Here is an 18,695-nt window from a genome sequence, read left to right as displayed (position 1 = left end):
GGAGAGCGGAGGTCACAAAAACAGTTCCTGTTTGCTGAGTTCTTGCTGATTGCTAAGCCCTGTGATGAGCTCATCCCTTCCTCACACGGATTCTATAACGCAGATGCTGTTAACATGGCCGTTTTGTAGACCAAGGAACTGAGGCCTCCAGAGGGCAAAGGACATGCCTAAGACCCTAGTCTGACTCCAGAGCCTAGACTCTTCCCCATTCTGCTTTGTGGCCTCGCTTTCTGGATGTGCTTAGAGAAATGGAAACACAAAACAGAAGTGACCTGCCTGGACTTGACTCAGCAAACAGCGAAGCTTCCGGAGCCCCAGGAGTGACCCCTGAGGAGAGGGTGGCACGTAACACGTGCAGCAAGCACGCCTGCTCTAGGGGCTTCACCACACTCCCTCGTTGAACCCACACAGCAGACTTGGAAGGTAGATGGCCTTTGCATTTCACAGGGAGGTTAGGGACATGTTCAAGGTCACCAGGCCCAGAGGGTCAGAGCGGCCTACATCTGCAAGTCTGTGTCTTCCCCACATCAGCCTGCCTCTCTGAGCGAGCAAAGTTGAACACCCTCACAGACACTAAATTTATATTTCCTGGCCTCCTCTTCCAAAATGGATGCACTAATTACTGGCCATTTTTTTTAGTAATACTAATCATCAGGAACACATTTTTCAGTGTTGCGTTCTCTCTTTCTGCGTACTACCGAAATAAAGCATTGCTCAAACCCACAGGATAAAACCCAGCGGGTGTGAGGCCATGTAAATTAAGGAAAGTTCAGGAAGACATTACACTACACCAAAAGAAACAAAGTGTTGATTAGGGACTTATTTTTGTAAGCGATTAAAATATGAATCATTAAAATAGGACTGTATTTCAGGCTCTGTATCCTCCTCTCGTCAGAGACGACATTACCATGACTACTAGGTTCAGATTAGAAGTGCTCCAAGCTTTCCCAGCTCAGAAAATGCACTCGTGTGTGCCACGGTTCTACCTTCCCTAGAACATTCTTCCAAGTCTGGAGCGGAACCCCTCTGCATCCTCTCGCTCATGTCATCATCAGGAAATGCCCAAATGACATGCTTGCCTTCAGCTCTTTAAAGTCTTCTGCTTTATTGAATCCTAATAATAAATAGTGTCACTAAGTCATACTTAATACCACCCAAACTCGAAGGTGGAGGAAGGAACAAAGTCAAAATAAAGATACCAAGGCATCTAAAGAATCACTTAGAACAGAACATCCTTGAACTTTATTCGGTACAAGGGGTCTGCAGAAAGAAAAGAATTAATATGGAGCGTTTCTCAGGTTCATACAGAATTTAAAAGAAAAAAATAATTTAGCAATAGCCCAAAATATGCAGTTAAATTAAGTTCTTAATTAAAGTATCTGTTAAAATGGCTAAAATTAGAGACAAAAGCCCATTATTTGGTACAATTGCTGATTGCATATCTGTATGTGGAAGGGCGTAGGGGGACAGTCAGAAAAGCCTGTGGTATTTTAAAGATTAATCACCCACCTGCATTTTTGAACTTGGATCTAAGCCAGAGGGGTGGGACAAGACCATGGCAGGTTTGGGGGGACTTTTTTGTGGTTTGGGCTTTTTTTTTCCCCCTAATTAACTACTCAGTGGACACTTTAAATACCAAATATATCAGAACAGAGGGCCCTAGCTCAGACCAGCCCCTACGAACCTCCTCAAGGGGCTGACATCTAGAGATGATCTTCTGGAGACGGTAGAGCTTTGGAACAATGCCTGTGTATATTTTTAAAGGAGGTAAGCATCCCAGAATGTGCCAGTTCTTTAGAGGGTATCTTCACTAGTTAGCTCCTCTGACCGGACTTGTGCATTTTTTTTGTCCTCATTCTCTTCCTGCCTGGGATTAGGGTGGGTTCAAAAGGCAATTTTTTTTTTTTTCTGTTGGAAGAGCTCTCTAAAACATTAAAAATTTTCATACTAGTGACTGCATAATCCTTCTTTAGTTAATCTGAAATGCAAGCAAAGATTGAAAAGAATATTTTTTCACAAGAATAATAGCAATAAATTGGAATCATTGAAATGTCCAGTAAAGTCTGGTGCATCCCCGTGATGGGCCCTCATTTTGAAGCTAGTGGAGCAGGAAAAAGAGAGATACAAAACTAGGACAAGCCTGATTCTAACTCTAAAACCATAGATGGATGGTGGGAATAGGACTTTTTTCTCTCAGCGATAGGATTATGGGTGATTTTTGTTTTCTTTCTGGTTTTTTTAAAACTTTAAAAAAGTTTTTAAAACTTTTTTCATATATTACTTGCACAGTTTCAAAAGTCCAGTGAAAAAAACAATCACATCCCTCCAACCCTCTGAGTGTCCCCCGTGTGCTCAGGGGGGTGGGTAGCACGTGGACCTGGCTCGCCGTACGTCTTCAGTCCAGCACCACCCAGAGGGTCGAAGCTCAGTCTGTTCACTGAAATATTCCCATTGCTCTAATTCTCTTTCCTTTTTCTTTCCAGGTGATGTGCTGTATGAACTCCTTCAGCATATTCTGAAGCAGAGAAAACCTCGCATTCTTTTCTCACCATTCTTCCATCCTGGAAACTCTATACACACACAGCCAGAAGTCATCCTGCATCAAAACCATGAAGAAGGTACCAGAGGAGGCTTTCCTTTCCTTGCGTGAGGTTTAGACAATCCAAGGGATGCCGTTGTTTATTTGATAAGTTGTTCTTATCCACGTCATTCATTTGTCCTTGAACCCACATGTGTTGAGTGCTCGCTATATAGAAGACACCAAGGGAAACGCCGAGATGGAAGAGAGGGACTCTTGGTTCTCTTCTTGTCCTAAAGAAATGAGCTACAAGGTTGAGTATCAGAGCATAGCTGTAAGTCAGTGGGAGGGAAAATTAGATCCCGGCCCAAGCATCAGGGTCAGCCTCATGAAGCAGGCGGTTCTGGAGGCTTCCTTGCTGGCCCAGCAGAGTTCTGGTAAGCAAGGATGAAGTGGGGAGCCCTTCAAGCAGAGAGAACAGGTAGGATGGAGTGAGTCCCTGAAGTAAGAGAGGCCTCAGATGAATTGGGTTATAAGGCTTATCGCCCCCACCCACCCACAACATTTGTTCTGGAAACTGTCAAACAAGAGCGATTTCTCCCAAATAGATAGAATGAAATAAATAAACCCCTGTGAGCCATTCCCCCATTTCAACAGCGATCAACATTTTGCTTTTGCAGAGCTAGTCCAAGCCCGTTATATTGCACCCAGAATGGAGAGGGCTTTGATGAAGAACAGTAATGGCAGAGGGGGGTCTTTGAAAATTTGTGAGTAGAGTGTAATAAAAGCTGGGGGAGCAAGACAGACTCAAAGCCCGTGAACTCTGGTGGACTAGGGGTTCCTGCTTTGTGCACCAAAGGCGGTTTCTTACAATGTGCCCAGCCTAGGTGCCTACGTCAGATGTGCCTGGTAAGCCCCAGCAGTCCTAAAGACACCGGTAGGAAACAGAAACAAAAGACCAGACTTGAACAGTGCCTCTGGACATCATTCCAAAGCATGTGTTTGAGTGCAGATCTAGGTTCTCAAAATCTTCCTTGGTGCAGCGATGCCTCGTGCCTCCGAGAAGCGTGATGATCATTTGCGTGCTGCTGGGTTAAACAACAGACCTGGGGACACAGAGTAACACTTTTCAATGTGTCCTTTCTCTTAGGACCGGATTTCTCGGGGCCTCCAAGCCTGGTTCCTTGGGGTGTTTCCTTACATTGATTGCGCCTCCTTAAGAGCAGGGCCCATATTTTTGTTTTGTTTTGTTGTTGGCAAATTAAAAAATGAGAAGTTATTTGTTTTCTTAATTAACACTTCACAAAAGAGAGCCTGACTCCGGGCGACCGCCATCCTTTCCTTGTGCCAAGTGGCTCACAGCAGGCCCCCTTGCTTTCGTGAGGGAGAATAAACGAGTGGCTCTTGCCTGCTCCCTGCCTGTTTCTCTCATCCTTTCTTCCCCCGGCTTTACCCTTGCTTAATTTAGCAGCTGTCTCCCCTTCCCACCATCCCCCAATTCGGTTTCTCTGTTCTTTTACTCTTCCTGCCATGTACATTTCCGGCTTGCATAATAGCCAACATCTATGCCAGAAAAGAGGAGGTGGGTTTACTGAAGCTTGACATTAAGGCAAGAATCATATTATGTAGCTTGCCTCCTTGGATACAAAAGGTGTGTGATGGGCTTTTTTTTTTTTTTTTCTTGTCCTCCTGTCTCTCTCTCCTGTACTCATTATTTTAAAAAAAAAGAAAAAGAAAAAATCCCATTTGGAATTCCTAGTCCTCTTTTTATTCCCAAATGCATTTGGAAGCTTACGGTCTCTCACTGCACATGCTTCCGCCTTGAATTGACTCAGAAGTAGGTGTTTGTTGGTGTTCTCGTTTGCAGGAGCTAATCAATAGAGAAAGCCAGGCTGACTCTCAGAGCTACCCTCAGACCAAGTAAATACAGATGTGCTGCTTCGTGTGCCATAACAAGCTTTGTATGCTTTCGAGCGTTAGGATGTCAGTGGCGGTGACTCCGTAGGTAAAAGGATGATGCTAATGAGACCAAAGTCAAGGGCTTCATCACCCTGGGGACCAGTGAGCTCAGCCTCAGAGCCGGTTCTTAAAAGTAGCGTGTTCTCAGAGACCATTCTTTAAAGCCATCAGCCAGGACTCAAGACCGGAGAATCCATGCCTGTTTAGACACGGCGCATTCTCTCAGGTGAGCAGGTGGACACGTGAGAAAGGAAGTTTAGGTCTTTGTTGGATGGTATCAGCGGAGAAGAGCTGTGCGGGGCACGGAGGTGACATGCACAGGCCACCTGTCACCCGACTACCCGTGATGACAAGGGGACCCTTCAGAGAGGAGAATCAGCCAGTACGAGGTCCCTACTTCCAGAAACCTCCACCTCATTCCTTTTTCTCCACCAAAAAGAAAAACTATCCAGCTCAACGTGACCGGTCTGTAGAATTAATGCCACTTCCTTGTGAATGGTAGAACACTAATATGGACATTTGTGAACGTACAGAAAGATCCTGGGGGGAAAAAAAAATCTGTAACGTGAGATTATACACATTGAATATGCTGTCCCTTGGGGTCTGTTCCACATCACTGGGGGCACAGTCCTTTGTAAAAGTGTGTTGCCACTGACCTGACACAGAGCTAATATGACAGGAAGGAGAGCAGGAACATTCCAGAGGAGAGCAGACGTGGCCCCTCAGCGGCCTGGCACAGTGAGGCATGCGGAGGGACGTGTGCAAAGACAAAGCCTCATTTACCCCCTTCCCCGCGACTGCCCCTCATCACGGCCGCTGACTTAACCGGTTCAGACCTTCATCATTTCACAATGGTAATTGAGATCCCAGTCCAAACATATCTTGTTGAATCTAACAGCAGTTCCCCACGCAGCCCCTGTGAGTGCCTGACATTGAAATCTCACCGTCCTCCCAGGCAGCCGTGTGGCAGTGCCCGGAGCCAGGACGTGGCTTCGAGGCTCCCCTCCAGACTCTGAAGGGTGAGGTGGGCTATCCCACGAAAGCCAGTTACCCTTTCTTTTGTAAACAGTCGTTAATCTCTGTGTTGTACACGATTCTGAAACCGTGTGGTGCCTGGGGTGCAGCAGTCGTCCACTGACCGCCCAGGTCTAGGAGAACCAGCATGGGCACCCTCTTCCCTAACTGACTTTTGAGAATAGAATGCAGTATTCTACAAGGAAGGCAGCCTTGGAATCTCCCACCCATACCGAGCCACTGTGGCAGGGAGACAGGATTCCTCCAGCAGGTAAGCCGGGCAATAGGCACAAAGCAGAACCACCTGGCAGGCACAGTCAGCTTCGATCATATTTTTTAAAGGATGGGGTTTGGAAGTTGGGAAACCAGGCTCGAATCCTCTATTCTGCCAGAACAAAGCGTAAGGGCAGACTTTCTCTTCTCTGGCCCTCAGTTTCCCCAGTTGTGAGACAGGGCTTAGACCAAATGTTCTCAGATCTCCTACACTCCCAAATCCTACATTCCCTCCAAAGTCTGGGTCTCTCTGGGTGATCGGAAGATGAATGGACCCATTCTCTACCTACCATTAGGGCCTTGGGCAACTAAAATCCGGAAAATCTAAAGTGTGTTTCGCTTGGTGTTGCTCAGAATCGGTGAAACATCTCTTCCGTCCTCCCTTGTCTCACCTTCCTGGGACCTGCTGGTAATATTACCCCTGTTAGTGGTCAAACCAAGACTGGCACAATCCCTTTATCTCATGACCGAAATCCAAGTGGATTCCTTTTCTTTTATTGTTATGCCTCATTTTATCTGCATAATATGAATGAGTTAGATGTTAGGTAGATAGTTTTATAGGAAGGAGACAAAACCAAAAAATGATACTGTTTCTTTCACCAAAATGAGGAGGTAAAACATCTTTAGAAATTACAGATCAGCAAATGATGATAAAATAAATATATTTTGTCACCCACAGTTATAATATCAACTGCTTTTGACACCTTAGATTCTAAAATCAGTTACTTCTAGCTCCTTTGGAATAATTACAAGAAAGGTTTGGCCCCTAAGTATATATTCGATCTCCAGTAGCCCTTCTGGTGTTAAAGCTACTTGCATATGATTCCCTAAAAGCTCACTGAGCGATACAAAATATGTTTCCAGTTGAGCTAGTCTCCAAATGGGGCCAGCTCCACAGAGTTATCCTGTCGGACTGGACAGGCTCCAGTCCATAGAGCGAAGGAACAAGAGTCGTGTTGATCCTATGCTCTCATCCCAGGACCCCTGTGGGGGACCCCCTTATAATATACATCAGCTCTCTAGACACACCCTCTCATGTGTCTATCTAAGAGAGTGGGAGGTGATTTTTAATCACTTTCATTTGGAAATATTCACACACGCAGTGTCGTGATTGTTTCTGCAACAGTGGATACCCTTTGAAGACACATGTGTTGCTCGGGGGGGAGCTCTGTCACTTGGTGGACATAGAAATCATAAGTGAGAACCATGATAGTGAGAACCTTCAAGCACCAAAACAGCAGACCTCAGTTCTCTATCCAGCCATACATGGAAATGGCCCAGAGAATAGAGGAGTCATTTCTTTGTGGGGAGCAAGGAGGTGCCATGCATTCTGCGATAGCCCAGGGATTTTCATCTTTGGGGTTGCTTTATTGAGGGAAATGTTTCCCCTCCATCCCCAATCCCCTCTACTGCCAAATCCAAGTGCCCAAAGACTGCTTTGGAGGAAGGAAATCTTACACAATTTTAATGAGATAATTAAAGAAGATGAGGTGTGTGGATTTGCTTCGTAGGAACAAAGTAATAGCTAATATTTATGGTGTGCCAGGCCCTGTTCTAAGCTCTTAGGTGTCCAGATCACTTCATCTTCATAACTACCCTATAAAGAAGGTACTGTTATCCCCGTTTTACAGATGAGGAGACAAAAGCTAAGAGCCTCCAGATCACACAGCTACCGAGTAGCAAAACTGAGACTTAGCCCTGGGTCCACTTAGCTCTCATGCCCATGTTCATTCCATTGCAGCAGGAATGAGCCAACCAAAATAACATTTTTGTTCATCTTTTTTGTGCAAACACCCTGAAAACAGGACAAAATACGGAGCAGTGAGTGGAATTGGGGAGATTAAGAGGCCAAGCCAGGTCCCCTGACCAGGGTGTGGTATGGCAGATGCCAGCAAACCTGCTTATAATTTTTCTGCCTCATGGTACTGGAACCTGGCAAATCTAAACAGACTAGCAAAAAGGTCAATGATCACTTTTTTTAAAATTTATTTATTTCAGGGTGTCTGGGTGGCTCAGTTGACTAAGCCACTGCCTTTGGCTTAGGTCATGGTCCCAGAGTCCTGGGATTAAGTCCCATATCAGGCTTCCCCTGCTCTGCAAGGAACCTGCTTCTCCCTCTCCCTCTGCCTGCCACTCCCCCTGCTTGTGCTCTCTCCATCTCTCTCTCTCTGTGTCAAATAAATAAATAAAATTTAAAAATTTATTTTATTTATTTGAGAGAACTCACGCAGGGGAAGAGCAGAGGGAGAGGGAGAAAGTCCCAAGCACAACTCTGTACTGAGCGTGGAGCCCAGCACAGGGCTCGATCTCCCAACCCCAAGATCATGACCTGAGCCGAAACAAGAGTTCAGACGCTTAAGCAACTGACCCACCCAGGTACCCCATCAAAGATGACTTTGGAGGCACCAGTGTACGTCTGCCATTCATAGTGTCAAAAACTCACGCTGATTCGGAGTGAATTAACCCACTGTGGATCTGTGACTGCCTCTGAATGAATGGACTTACCGTAAAGAAAATACTTCAGCCCATGAGAAATGTGAGTTCAGAGTCTGGCACTGGCTTCTGAAAGCAGAGGCTGTCCTCCCCCTTGGGAGCCAGCTGGGTGCTGGCCACTCCTTGGGAGCTGATCCTTCAGTATAGCTGCTAAAGAGACACCAGAGTAGATAAAGTTTGGAGCTGATCCAGGCAACCTGTTACAGGTGGTTGTAAAAACTTCCTTGAATCTCTAGTCTTGCTGGGATCATATTGACAATTAAAGTGTCAAGGAGGGGCACCTGGGTGGCTCAGTCAGTTAAGCGTCTGCTCTTGGCTCAGGTCATGATCCCAGGGTCCAGGGATCAAGTTCCGCATCAGGCTACCTGCCCACTGGGAGCCTGCTTCTCCCTCTTCCTCTGCTTGCCGCTCTGTCTACTTGTGCTCTGTCTGTCAAATAAATAAATAAATAAAATATTTTTTTAAAAAAACCAAAAAGTCAAGGAGGCCATTGGCCGGGCTTTGACATTGATGTTAGTCTTATAATGCATGATGGAACCAGAGAGCATAATGGGGGTTGTGTGTGTACACGCGCACACACGCTTTGGGTTCTAATCCCCGCTCCCCCATTTACTGGCTGTGTGACTTTAGGCAAGTTACTTAACTTCCTTGTGTCTCAGTTTCTACCCAGAAAAGAAGGATAATGTCAGTACTTTTTGAATGTGATTGATACAAGAATCGCGTTAGTATGGAAAATGCCCTTAGAGCAATAGCTGTCACAGAGCAAGTACTCACTAAATGTTATTCTTTACCATTATTTGGTATCTCTCACCATTGTTGGGTTGAGATTTTTTCCTTCGTCTTGTCTTTTAAACCTAAAACAATATTGAATGGTGATTAAAGACACAAAACATTTCCCACCTTAGCCACTTTCAAGCTTTCGTGCAGTTCAGGAGTGTTAAGTATAGTCACGTTGTTGTGCAGTGGTTGGTTTTATTTCCTACCTCCAATCCCAGTGTTCCGAACTATTCCCATTCTCGTGACCAAGTGCACTTTGTGCGAACACCGCATGTGTGCGTCCCGGAAGTCGGATGGGCCCGCTGCCTACCCACGCCGTGATACCAGGACTCTCCTTCATGGATGAACCAGGTCCCTCTGTTCCATTCTGTGGGAAAACATCAAAAGTGCCCAGCTTGGGGCCCAGCCATTTTGAAAAGGAGCAGTGTTTATGCTTTGGTACCCCGCGGTACCTGGCACACGGTAGGCCCTCCGTGACCCTTTTGGGAGATGTGTGTCTCCTCTCACACGCAAGAACCCTAAGATTAACCTTTTGTGCCCACTTTCAATTCAGGCATTCTTGGATCTGGCTGGAGATAATGAGGTTCCAGCAGACTAAGACCAGGCCCTGATCTTGACTTCCTGTTTCCCCAGGGCACGAGGTACCACCACTTCCCCTCGCTCCCCACTTCTACTCCACTCTAACTCCTCCATGCCTCTCTAGGGCCTCTTCTTCCTGCCTCACTTCCTGTATTTCAGAGTCTGGGGCAGTATGACCTTTTACCCTCTGACCCTTGTCCCCAGATGTGGCATTTCATTGTGATGGGAAAGTGTGGGGGCCCTGGGTTGATGGCCAGAGCCTCTTCATCCATTAGAAGGGGGCCTCAGTGTGCTTCAGGGAGGACCCGTTCACTTTCCTGCCTCCTCTGGCTTCCTCCAGTCCCATAGAGGCTGCTTTTAGCCCAGGCGCTAGCTAGCTCCTTGAAGCCAGAAGTTTCAGCGCCAGAGATCCCTAATATGCATGACTAACTCTCCCCAGGTAGCCAGGAAGTTTTCAAGAAACTTCCTGGTTCCCCTGGGGAAGTGCTGTCTGAGCCCTTTGAGATAAGGGGCCTGGGGCAGTTTGGGTTCACCTCCAGAACAGGAAGCCCTCTGTGATCTCGCTCTTTCCCCTCTCCAGGGCTCCCACTGATCTCTGTCACCCTGAGCCCCTCCTTATAAATGATTCACAAGGTTTACCCCACAGGTCTAACTGGCTCATTTGAAATCGGGCCCATTGATTTCTTCATTCAGTTCTCTTGCGCGGCCCCTGTTGAGACCGAGGCTGGGCAGACTTGCTCCTGGGCTCTCTGGCACTGAGCTGTTGGCCGAGGCTAGAACACCGGGAGGCTGTCTCCCCCCCGCCCGCCCCCCACCCCAGGAATACAGATTAAGATGCAGAGTCCTGCAAGTCACCCACTTTGTTGCCTTCAGCCCGTTTTTCAGCAAGTGCTTCTAAAACCAGGAGCTCACCTGGGGTTTATTGGTGACGAGCTCATATATCTGTGAATCGTAGACTGCAGGCCCCGGTGCTGTTCTTCTTGGGCCCTCCAGGGAATGCAGGGACCTTGGCAACTTGCTGAAGTGCGTGGGCCGAATGGGCAGGCAGAGGGTCACTGGAGGGTCTCAGTGGAACCTCATGGAAATGGAGCGTGGGGCAGAGCTGGGGGTGTATTAGCGTGCTTTGGCGGCCGTAAGGGGGTGGGGCTTAAACAGAAATGTATTGTCTCACAGTTCTAGAGGCTGGAAGTCCAAGATCAAGGTAAGGGTGGGGTCAGTTCCTTCTGAGGGCTGGGAGGTAGAATCCGTTCTGGGCCTCTCTCCTAGCTTCTGGTGGTTTGCTAGGCATCTTTGGTGTTCCTTGACTGGTGGATCTCTGCCTTCACCTTCACATGGCGTACTCCCTGTGATGGACTCTTAATTCAGCACCTATTGCCTTTTGTGTGTGTGTGTGTGTGTGTGTTTTGTTTTGTTTTTAATGTGTCTGCCTTCTCCATTAGACTGCGATATCCTTGATATCATATTACAAAATATTATCCTTGTGTGGCAAAACATTCCCCTTCCAACCATGCAGTCTGTGCCTGTCTACATGTCCAAATTCTTCTTTAAGTAAGGACACCAGTTATATTGAATGAGGGGCCCACCTGATTCTTATATGACCTTGGCTTGTAATGAAATCTGCAATGACCCTATTTTAAATAAAGTCACATTCTGAGGTACAAGGGGGTTGGGACTTCAGCATATGGATTGAGGGGTGCGGGATGAGGCCGGAAGCACAATTCACCCCATCACAGGTTGGGGACAGGACCTAAGTGTGTGTAGAAAGTCTGTTCTGAACTGCAGCTGAAGGCCTAGAGCATTTAGTTCTTTGTATTGTTTGTGGTTCCCACTAATCTTTTACAAATTCATGCTGGGAAGTGGTTCCTTCCAGAAGAATGTGGAACATGGTGGACTGAGGCCGAAGAGTAAATTACCTGCTGGCTTGATTTACATCTCCCGGACTAACTACTCTTCCCACCATCCATGGCCTTAGGGAAAGCGAGGTGGTGGAAATGTGACCCTGGGAAATGTGATCCTTCTTTGTGAGTTAGAAGCTTGAGCCTTTGCTCTACCCTGGATATTTCCTACTTAAAGCCCACGATTTTAACCAAAGGCAGTTTTTGTTGGTTTAAGTTTACTAGTTATTCATTCTTTACAACCTGATTAAATTGGGTCAAATTTTGATGACTTTCAAATAGACAAACTTTCCTAATAAGCAAAAGGAAAGAAGACAAGAAAAGGCATCCTTTTTTGCAATCCTCACACTGAAAGCCCTAATTTATTTGGGGCTGTTTCGTGGCAAGAAAGGATTTTTTTTTTCGTATCTAAAAGAGGCCCACAAAGAGAAGGGTTTGGGGGTTAGAAAACACTTTCAACCAGAACGGGTTGCCTAGTAGTCCGAGGTCCTTCTCCCCACTTCTCTCCATGCCCACACTGACTACTTCACGCGTGGCTTTACCCTCCCTCTTTCTTGCGCATTTCCCTCCCATATCAAGACCTTCAGACCAAGGGCAATGTGGATAATTTCCCAGCTCTCCAGCTGGGCAATTCACCAAGAACAAACCCAGACATCAAGGCCAGACCAAAAAAATCTTCTTGTTTTAGACAGAAGACTCCTACATCTGGGGGATTTAATGCACCCACTGTCCGCTCAGTGCATTTCCTGTGTCCGGAGCTTCTCTGCCTGCCGGCTCTGGTCTCATAAGTTTCCACATGCTGCTGCCAACTTCTAATAACAGGGGCAGCAGGGTAGGAACGTCAGCGCCTACTCCGTACGTGGGTGCATGCTTTGCAAACTGAAACAAAGCCGGGAAGCTCTCATTGCAGGCCTTTCAGCCTTGACAGTGCTTGTGCCCAGACCACCAGGAGCCTGGAATTAAATACCCTTGGATCCAGTTCTCTACCATTAATGTTATCAACTTCATCAAGTACTTCCTCTTTGAGTGGTGTCTGCAGAGAAGTAAATAAATCAAGCTTCTCCAAGTCCTGTTCCTGCCTGGACCCTGAGTCAAAAGTAAAATCTGAGTTGGATTATCCAGAGCTCTGTCTCCTTCCTTCATTGTTCCCAAAGATCTGGGCAGGAACAGAGAGTGAAATCTCTCCAGGACGTTACATCAGTTCCTCTTTTACCCTTGGCATGGAGATCCTTCCTCTCAGAGTCCACCCCGACTTCCTAAGGCTTGCCCCGAGTGCACACCCATACCCTGAGCCTTGAAGCCCGACACATCAAAGAGAGCCTTCACGTGACCAGACTCCTGGCCAACGCCTGTGTCTGTTTTGAAATTTGTAAGACAGGAAATGGATTCAGGAAATAGGGTTTTTCAGTACATGGTCTTCATCAACCTTAAGCATTTTTAAACCTTAATAAGCTTTTAAGTGAAGGGAGATAGTCTGTAAATAGCATTTAGAAGAAAATGCACAAAACTTGAAAACACAGCTGTCTTAGGTAGTTGCTTATCATGATCGTGTTCTGTGACAGAGAAGAGATAAATTCGTTTTGGGGGACAGCAGAGTTAAGGTCTGTCATAGCCATGGAAAGAAAACTTGCCCTCATCCCCAAAAGATGGTAGGTCATTTCTATCATGCTCATGATCTCAGGCATTAAAATGTACTATATGGGCCTAATCAGTGACCGTATCCTGTAAGCATTTATTTGCATTTGGGTTTAAGTGAAGAATTTAGTACTTGTTATCCTAATCTTTATCCTTGCAAGGTTGACTGAGTTCTTTAAAAAAAAAAAAAAAAGGAAAAACATTTTTTATAGTGGAAAATATCAAACTTAGGCAAAACTAGAGGGAATTACTTAATGAGCCACCACGTAGCCATCACCAGCTTCAGTGATCAACTCATGACCAATCTTGTTTCCTCTGTGCCCATACTCTCTGCTTCACGATCACGAATTAATTTAAAGCAAATTCCAGATACATAGTTTCATCTGTAAATATATCAGTACAGGTCTGAAAAGAGAAGGACCCTTTATAAAATTGTAATCACAAAGTTATCATATCACCTGAAAACTAACAGTTCTTCAATATCATCAAATGTCTTATTAATGTTTACATTTTCTCCAACTACCTCACATGTGCTTTTACAGTTTCCTTGAATCAAACAAGGGTCTATACATTGCAGATGATTGATGTATCTCTTAATTCCCTTTCAGTCTGTGGGTCTCCATCCATATCCTTCTTGTGTACATGCTTGCGTGCATTCTCGCTTTCTCTCTAGCTGTTTAAAAAAGAAGTTAGCCACAACTAGTATAGCTTTTCCTGTGTACACAGTGTATCTTTTTTCCCCCTCTGACTGATTTCAGGATTATCTTTTTTTTTTTTTTTAAGATTTATTTATTTATTTATTGGACAGAGCGAGAGAGATCACTAGTAGGCAGAGAGGCAGGCAGAGAGAGAAGGGGAAGCAGGCTCGCTGCTGAGCAGAGAGCCCAATGCACGGCTCGAGCCCAGAACCCTTAGATCATGACCTGAACTGAAGGCAGAGGCTTAACCCACTGAGCCATCCAGGTGCCCCCAGGATTTTCTCTTTATCTTTGGTTTTCAGCAGTTTGACTCTGAAGGCCTGGATGTAGCTTTTGTATTTATCCCTATTTGCTGAGCATCTTAGATCTTTAAGTTTCCTGTTGTTGTTGTTGTTGTTGTTGCTACCAAATTTGGAGAGCGTTTGGTCATTATTCAGTTTTGGGGTTTTTTTTGTGGGGAGTTGTTGGGAAGGGGTTGGTCCCATTCTTTCTGTTCTGTCCTTCTTGGGTTTCAATTACATGTCCATTAAACCATTTAATATTGTTCCACAGGTCACTGAAGATCTATTCATTTATTTGTTTCTAGTTTTTATTGATGTGTCTTCAAATTTACTAACCCCTCCTTTTGTCATCTCCAAACTGCTGTTGAGTACATCCAGTCCAACCTTTCAGATATTGTGTTTTTCAGTATTAGAGTCTTCTTCTTAAGTTCCTGTTTCTCTTCTGACAGTCTCCATCTGTTATCCCTCATTATGACCATCATTTCCTTCAAGTGATTACACTTATTTCTAATAGCTAATACCAACATCTAGGTGATCTTAGAGTCTGTTTCTGTTGACTGCATTGCCTCTTGATTATGGGCCACATTTTTCTGGGTTTTTTTTCACATGTCCCAAGAATCCTTATTGAATACTGAACGTTATAGATGATACGTTGTAGAGACTTAGATTATGTTATATTCCTCTGAAGAATGTTGGGGTTTGCTCTAGCAGGTAAACGACTAGCCAGTCACCTTGAGTTTGTAGGAGCTTGGTCTAACATTTGGTTAGGGCAGATCTATTTAAGTTTTGCCTATAGTCCTCAGGCAAATCCCTTTGACCTGGACGTAGTCTTTACTCCTAAGGTGTGGCTGTTCTGGGATGATAGGCATCCCGAGGTGTTTGCAGAGCCTCTGTTGCTAGGACTCAAATTCTCAATTCTGTCTCCAGTACAATGGCCAGTAGTTGATGTTCCTGCTCTTATCTTTCAGCCATACAGTTGTTGCTTTCCACTGAGCTCCTTAGAGGTCACCTTGCACATATGCTGTACAGGAGCACATGTTAGGGATTTGAGGGAACTTTCTGTATTCTCCCTGAGGCTCTCCCCTTTATAGGATTTGCTTTCTTGATTTTTTGCCATTCTGGTAGCCCATACTCTATTCCCTGATAGATTACACAACTTCTGGTTCATTTTCCAGCTGCCCCCTGCTACAGGGACTGGGGAAAACCCCCAGGGCTATATAAATTTGGATCTCTCTTGTGCGGTTCTCTTCTTTTAAGAATAAAATGCCATTCAGTTTTCTCCAGCACCTTCAAATAACTTTTGTAAATGTATTGTATCCGGATTCCATCATTTCTGTATGTAGGAAGGTTAGTTTGATACAAGCCATTGTGTCATTCTGGAAACTGGAATTCGCTTCTCCTTTATCACAGAAAGGTGGTAGCATACCAAAATACTTTACCTGGCTTTGCATACCTAATCATAGAACCTGGAGACCAATCCTTGGCGGAATATTAAGACACTCCTCGTTCCATTTAATACCTGCCTGATCCTCCATTTTTTAGAGATACAATATCATTGATTAAGCCAGTCTCCCACCGATAGCTATTCCAACAGGTAAGCACTTCTAAATTCTTGGCAGCAGGTCACACAGCAGTTACAAAATAAACCCTTGCCTTCAAGCAGATGCTCTTTTAGTGATCGTGAATGACACATTCACTGTTTCACATAACCGGGATCCAGAGGAGTCCTCATTTTTCTGTTAATCATGTGTAAAAGTTTAAGACACTACCAGCTCAGTCTCTGTTTACTAACCCTGTCAGAGTCCTAGAGTCCATTTATGTGTTCTTCATGTAGATATTGTCATAAGGGACAAAGAGAGGTATCTTTGACTTGCTTTACTCAGAGTCATGGACAAATCTTGGACCAGAACAAAGACCTGAAAGCATGTGCATCCTTTAGTGAGAGCTCTGGGAACAGATGTGGCCAGAGAAACCTCATTAGGATGAGGGGGAGGCACTGAAGAAAACTCCATTTTTGTAGGCAGATTTTCATCTTTCCTCCCCCTAAGCAGGGACTCCTAAAGCCACGTGTGTGCCAGCCCCCGCCCCGCCAAACCACCCACAGCCCAGCCCACAGGACTGCTTCTGTTCCCGGTGCTGTCCCTGCTCAGCTGTCACCAGCTTGAAAGTTCAAGTGGCATACAATGGAGGCAGGGTTGGAGATGTCCTTCCCTCCTTCTCCTTCCTTACCTCTGCCTGTCTCTGAGCATTTGTAGGGTCTGTGCACTCAGAAACCAAGTGATCCTAAAGCTTCTTTCAAGTACAAGATTGCCAGTCTGTAAATGAGACCCACTGTCCATCCTTAAAGCAGGTTTTCCCATCACTTTTCCCCTTGGCTTCTACGTATAGCAAAGTGGCGGATACTGTAATGGGTACCTAGATTCTAGAATCTTACTGGAGTCTGGGTCTCGTTCCCTCACTGGCTGTGTGTCTTTGAGTAAGTTGCTTAGTTTCTTTATGCCTCCCATTTTATCACGTTTGAACTAGTACTGGTATTAGGATCTCCTACTGAGGAGTATGATACATTCTGAACAACATAACCCAGTACCAAGGATATAGTAGCTACTTTAGTAGTAGTAGAAATAATGGTATCATTAACACCAATAACAACGTCCCAGAGGTAGAGAATATATACATTTAGTTGTGGAAATGTAAGTCAGTGAAAGCTTCTAGAAAGAAACCCTTAAGGACCCCAGAAGCCATGTTGAAGAGTCAAGTAACCAAAGCCAAAGCTAAAGAACACAGGTTTGGCATCCCTGTGCTCACAAGTCACTAGTAAGTGCTTAATGGAATGCTTGTGGACATTCTTAGCCTGTCTGCTGTAGGAAAAGAATTTCAAGTATGCACACTTCAGTTGTTTTTTTAAGCAGTGGAAAAGACACTCTGTCTCGAGGGACAAACGGTCTGTCCGGCACATGCCCAGGCTTCACTCACTGTTCACTCTCTTTCGAACCGCGGTGGGGTCCCTCTCCTGACAGTTCACTGGGGTCAGTGATTGTCTCTCCCTCTGCTCCACAGATAATTGTGTCCAGAGGACCCCACGGCCCCCAGTGGAGAACGTGCACCACAACCCCCCCACCATTGAACTGTTGCACCGGTCTAGATCACCTGTCACAGCCAATCACCGGCCCTCTCCCGACCCCGAGCAGCGGCCCCTCCGGTCCCCCCTGGACAACATGATCCGCCGCCTTTCCCCGGCCGACAGGGCCCAGGGGCCGAGGCTCCACCAGGAGAACAACCACCAGGAGTCCTACCCCCTGTCAGTGTCTCCCATGGAGAATAACCACTGCCCGCCGTCCTCTGAGCCCCACCAGAAGCCGTCGAGCCCCCGGCAGGAGAGCACCCGTGTGATCCAGCTGATGCCCAGTCCCATCATGCACCCCTTGATCCTGAACCCCCGGCACTCCGTGGATTTCAAACAGTCCAGGCTCTCCGAGGACGGGCTGCATAGGGAAGGGAAGCCCATCAACCTCTCGCATCGGGAAGACCTGGCCTACATGAACCACATCATGGTGTCCGTCTCCCCGCCCGAGGAGCACGCCATGCCCATTGGGAGAATAGCAGGTAGGTGAGCGCATCCCTATGCCGCCCATCCATCGTCCAGGGGGACCTGACAAAGCCTCGCTCTCTCCCCGGCCTTGCAGCAGGCCTCACACCATTCCCAATTAGGCGCCCGCAAAGGCTCTGTGAGGGCAAGTGGAGGCTTCTGCCTGAATGAAGTGAAATCCCTAATGGGCTAGTTAATGAGCTGCTGGGATGGAGTAGTTAATGAGCCTCAGAAATGTTAAGAAACAAATGTCCTACGTCCAGTGTACAAGGAGAGTCACATCAGAATCATGGCTAAGCGAAAACATTTAAAATAAAAGGTTTATGAGCATGCTAATGGCCCTGTCTTGAAGTTTCCAGCAGCTAATTAATGACCAGACACAGCATAAAGAACCTTTGTCTCCGATTCAGACCTGTAATTCCATCCTATGGGCAGTAACTCAATGTAGCCTTCACCTTGGGAGAAGGTGGGAGAGAAAAACACGATTATGGTGTTGGAGGCAGGTGTTGCTGGGTCATTTGGACGAAGGAAACCACTCCCGAATTCTTTTACTTTTATGATGACAAGCCCACATTTGCTTCCCTAAGACAAGAAACCAGTGGAAACCAGAGAAAAAAATCTACACGTTGTATTTGTGCTAGTCTGCCCGTAATTTACATGAAGTCATTCTCCAGACACTTAACCCTCCAGCCACATGGCCAGGGTAACTCTCTTCCTGGAGCATCTCTCCATTCGTGAGACATTTCTCAAACACCCACTACGCACAGGTAAATGCTTGAGGAAGTAGGAGGACAGAGCAGTGCTTTAACACAATTATTTCCTTGAGGAATTTAAAATTTCATGGGAGAGACCGATGTGAAAACCACCCACTAAGCTATAAGGCAGAATGAAGTCCGTCCTGTGTCCCATTCATCCAGTGCATGAGCACTTATTGAGCACTGACTGTGTATTAGGATAACTCAGTGCTGTGGGAGCAAAGCAGAGAGA

At 46.0% G+C, this 18,695-nt stretch overlaps 1 protein-coding gene across 4 annotated transcripts in view; it reads left to right on the top strand.

The window, feature by feature from the left end:
• Positions 1-18,695, top strand: part of ETV6 (ETS variant transcription factor 6) — a 236,070-nt gene that overhangs the window by 197,606 nt on the left and 19,769 nt on the right. For all 4 annotated transcript variants that reach the window (XM_059186081.1, XM_059186082.1, XM_059186079.1 and 1 more), the window contains 2 exons: positions 2,484-2,618; positions 17,180-17,725. In XM_059186081.1, the coding sequence (XP_059042064.1) occupies positions 2,484-2,618; positions 17,180-17,725 (681 nt within the window). The remainder of the gene's footprint in view (positions 1-2,483; positions 2,619-17,179; positions 17,726-18,695) is intronic.

The sequence above is a fragment of the Mustela lutreola genome, chromosome 8 (genome assembly GCF_030435805.1).
Source record: "Mustela lutreola isolate mMusLut2 chromosome 8, mMusLut2.pri, whole genome shotgun sequence".
NCBI lineage: Eukaryota > Metazoa > Chordata > Mammalia > Carnivora > Mustelidae > Mustela > Mustela lutreola.
This window is presented reverse-complemented; position numbering and strand designations above follow the sequence as displayed.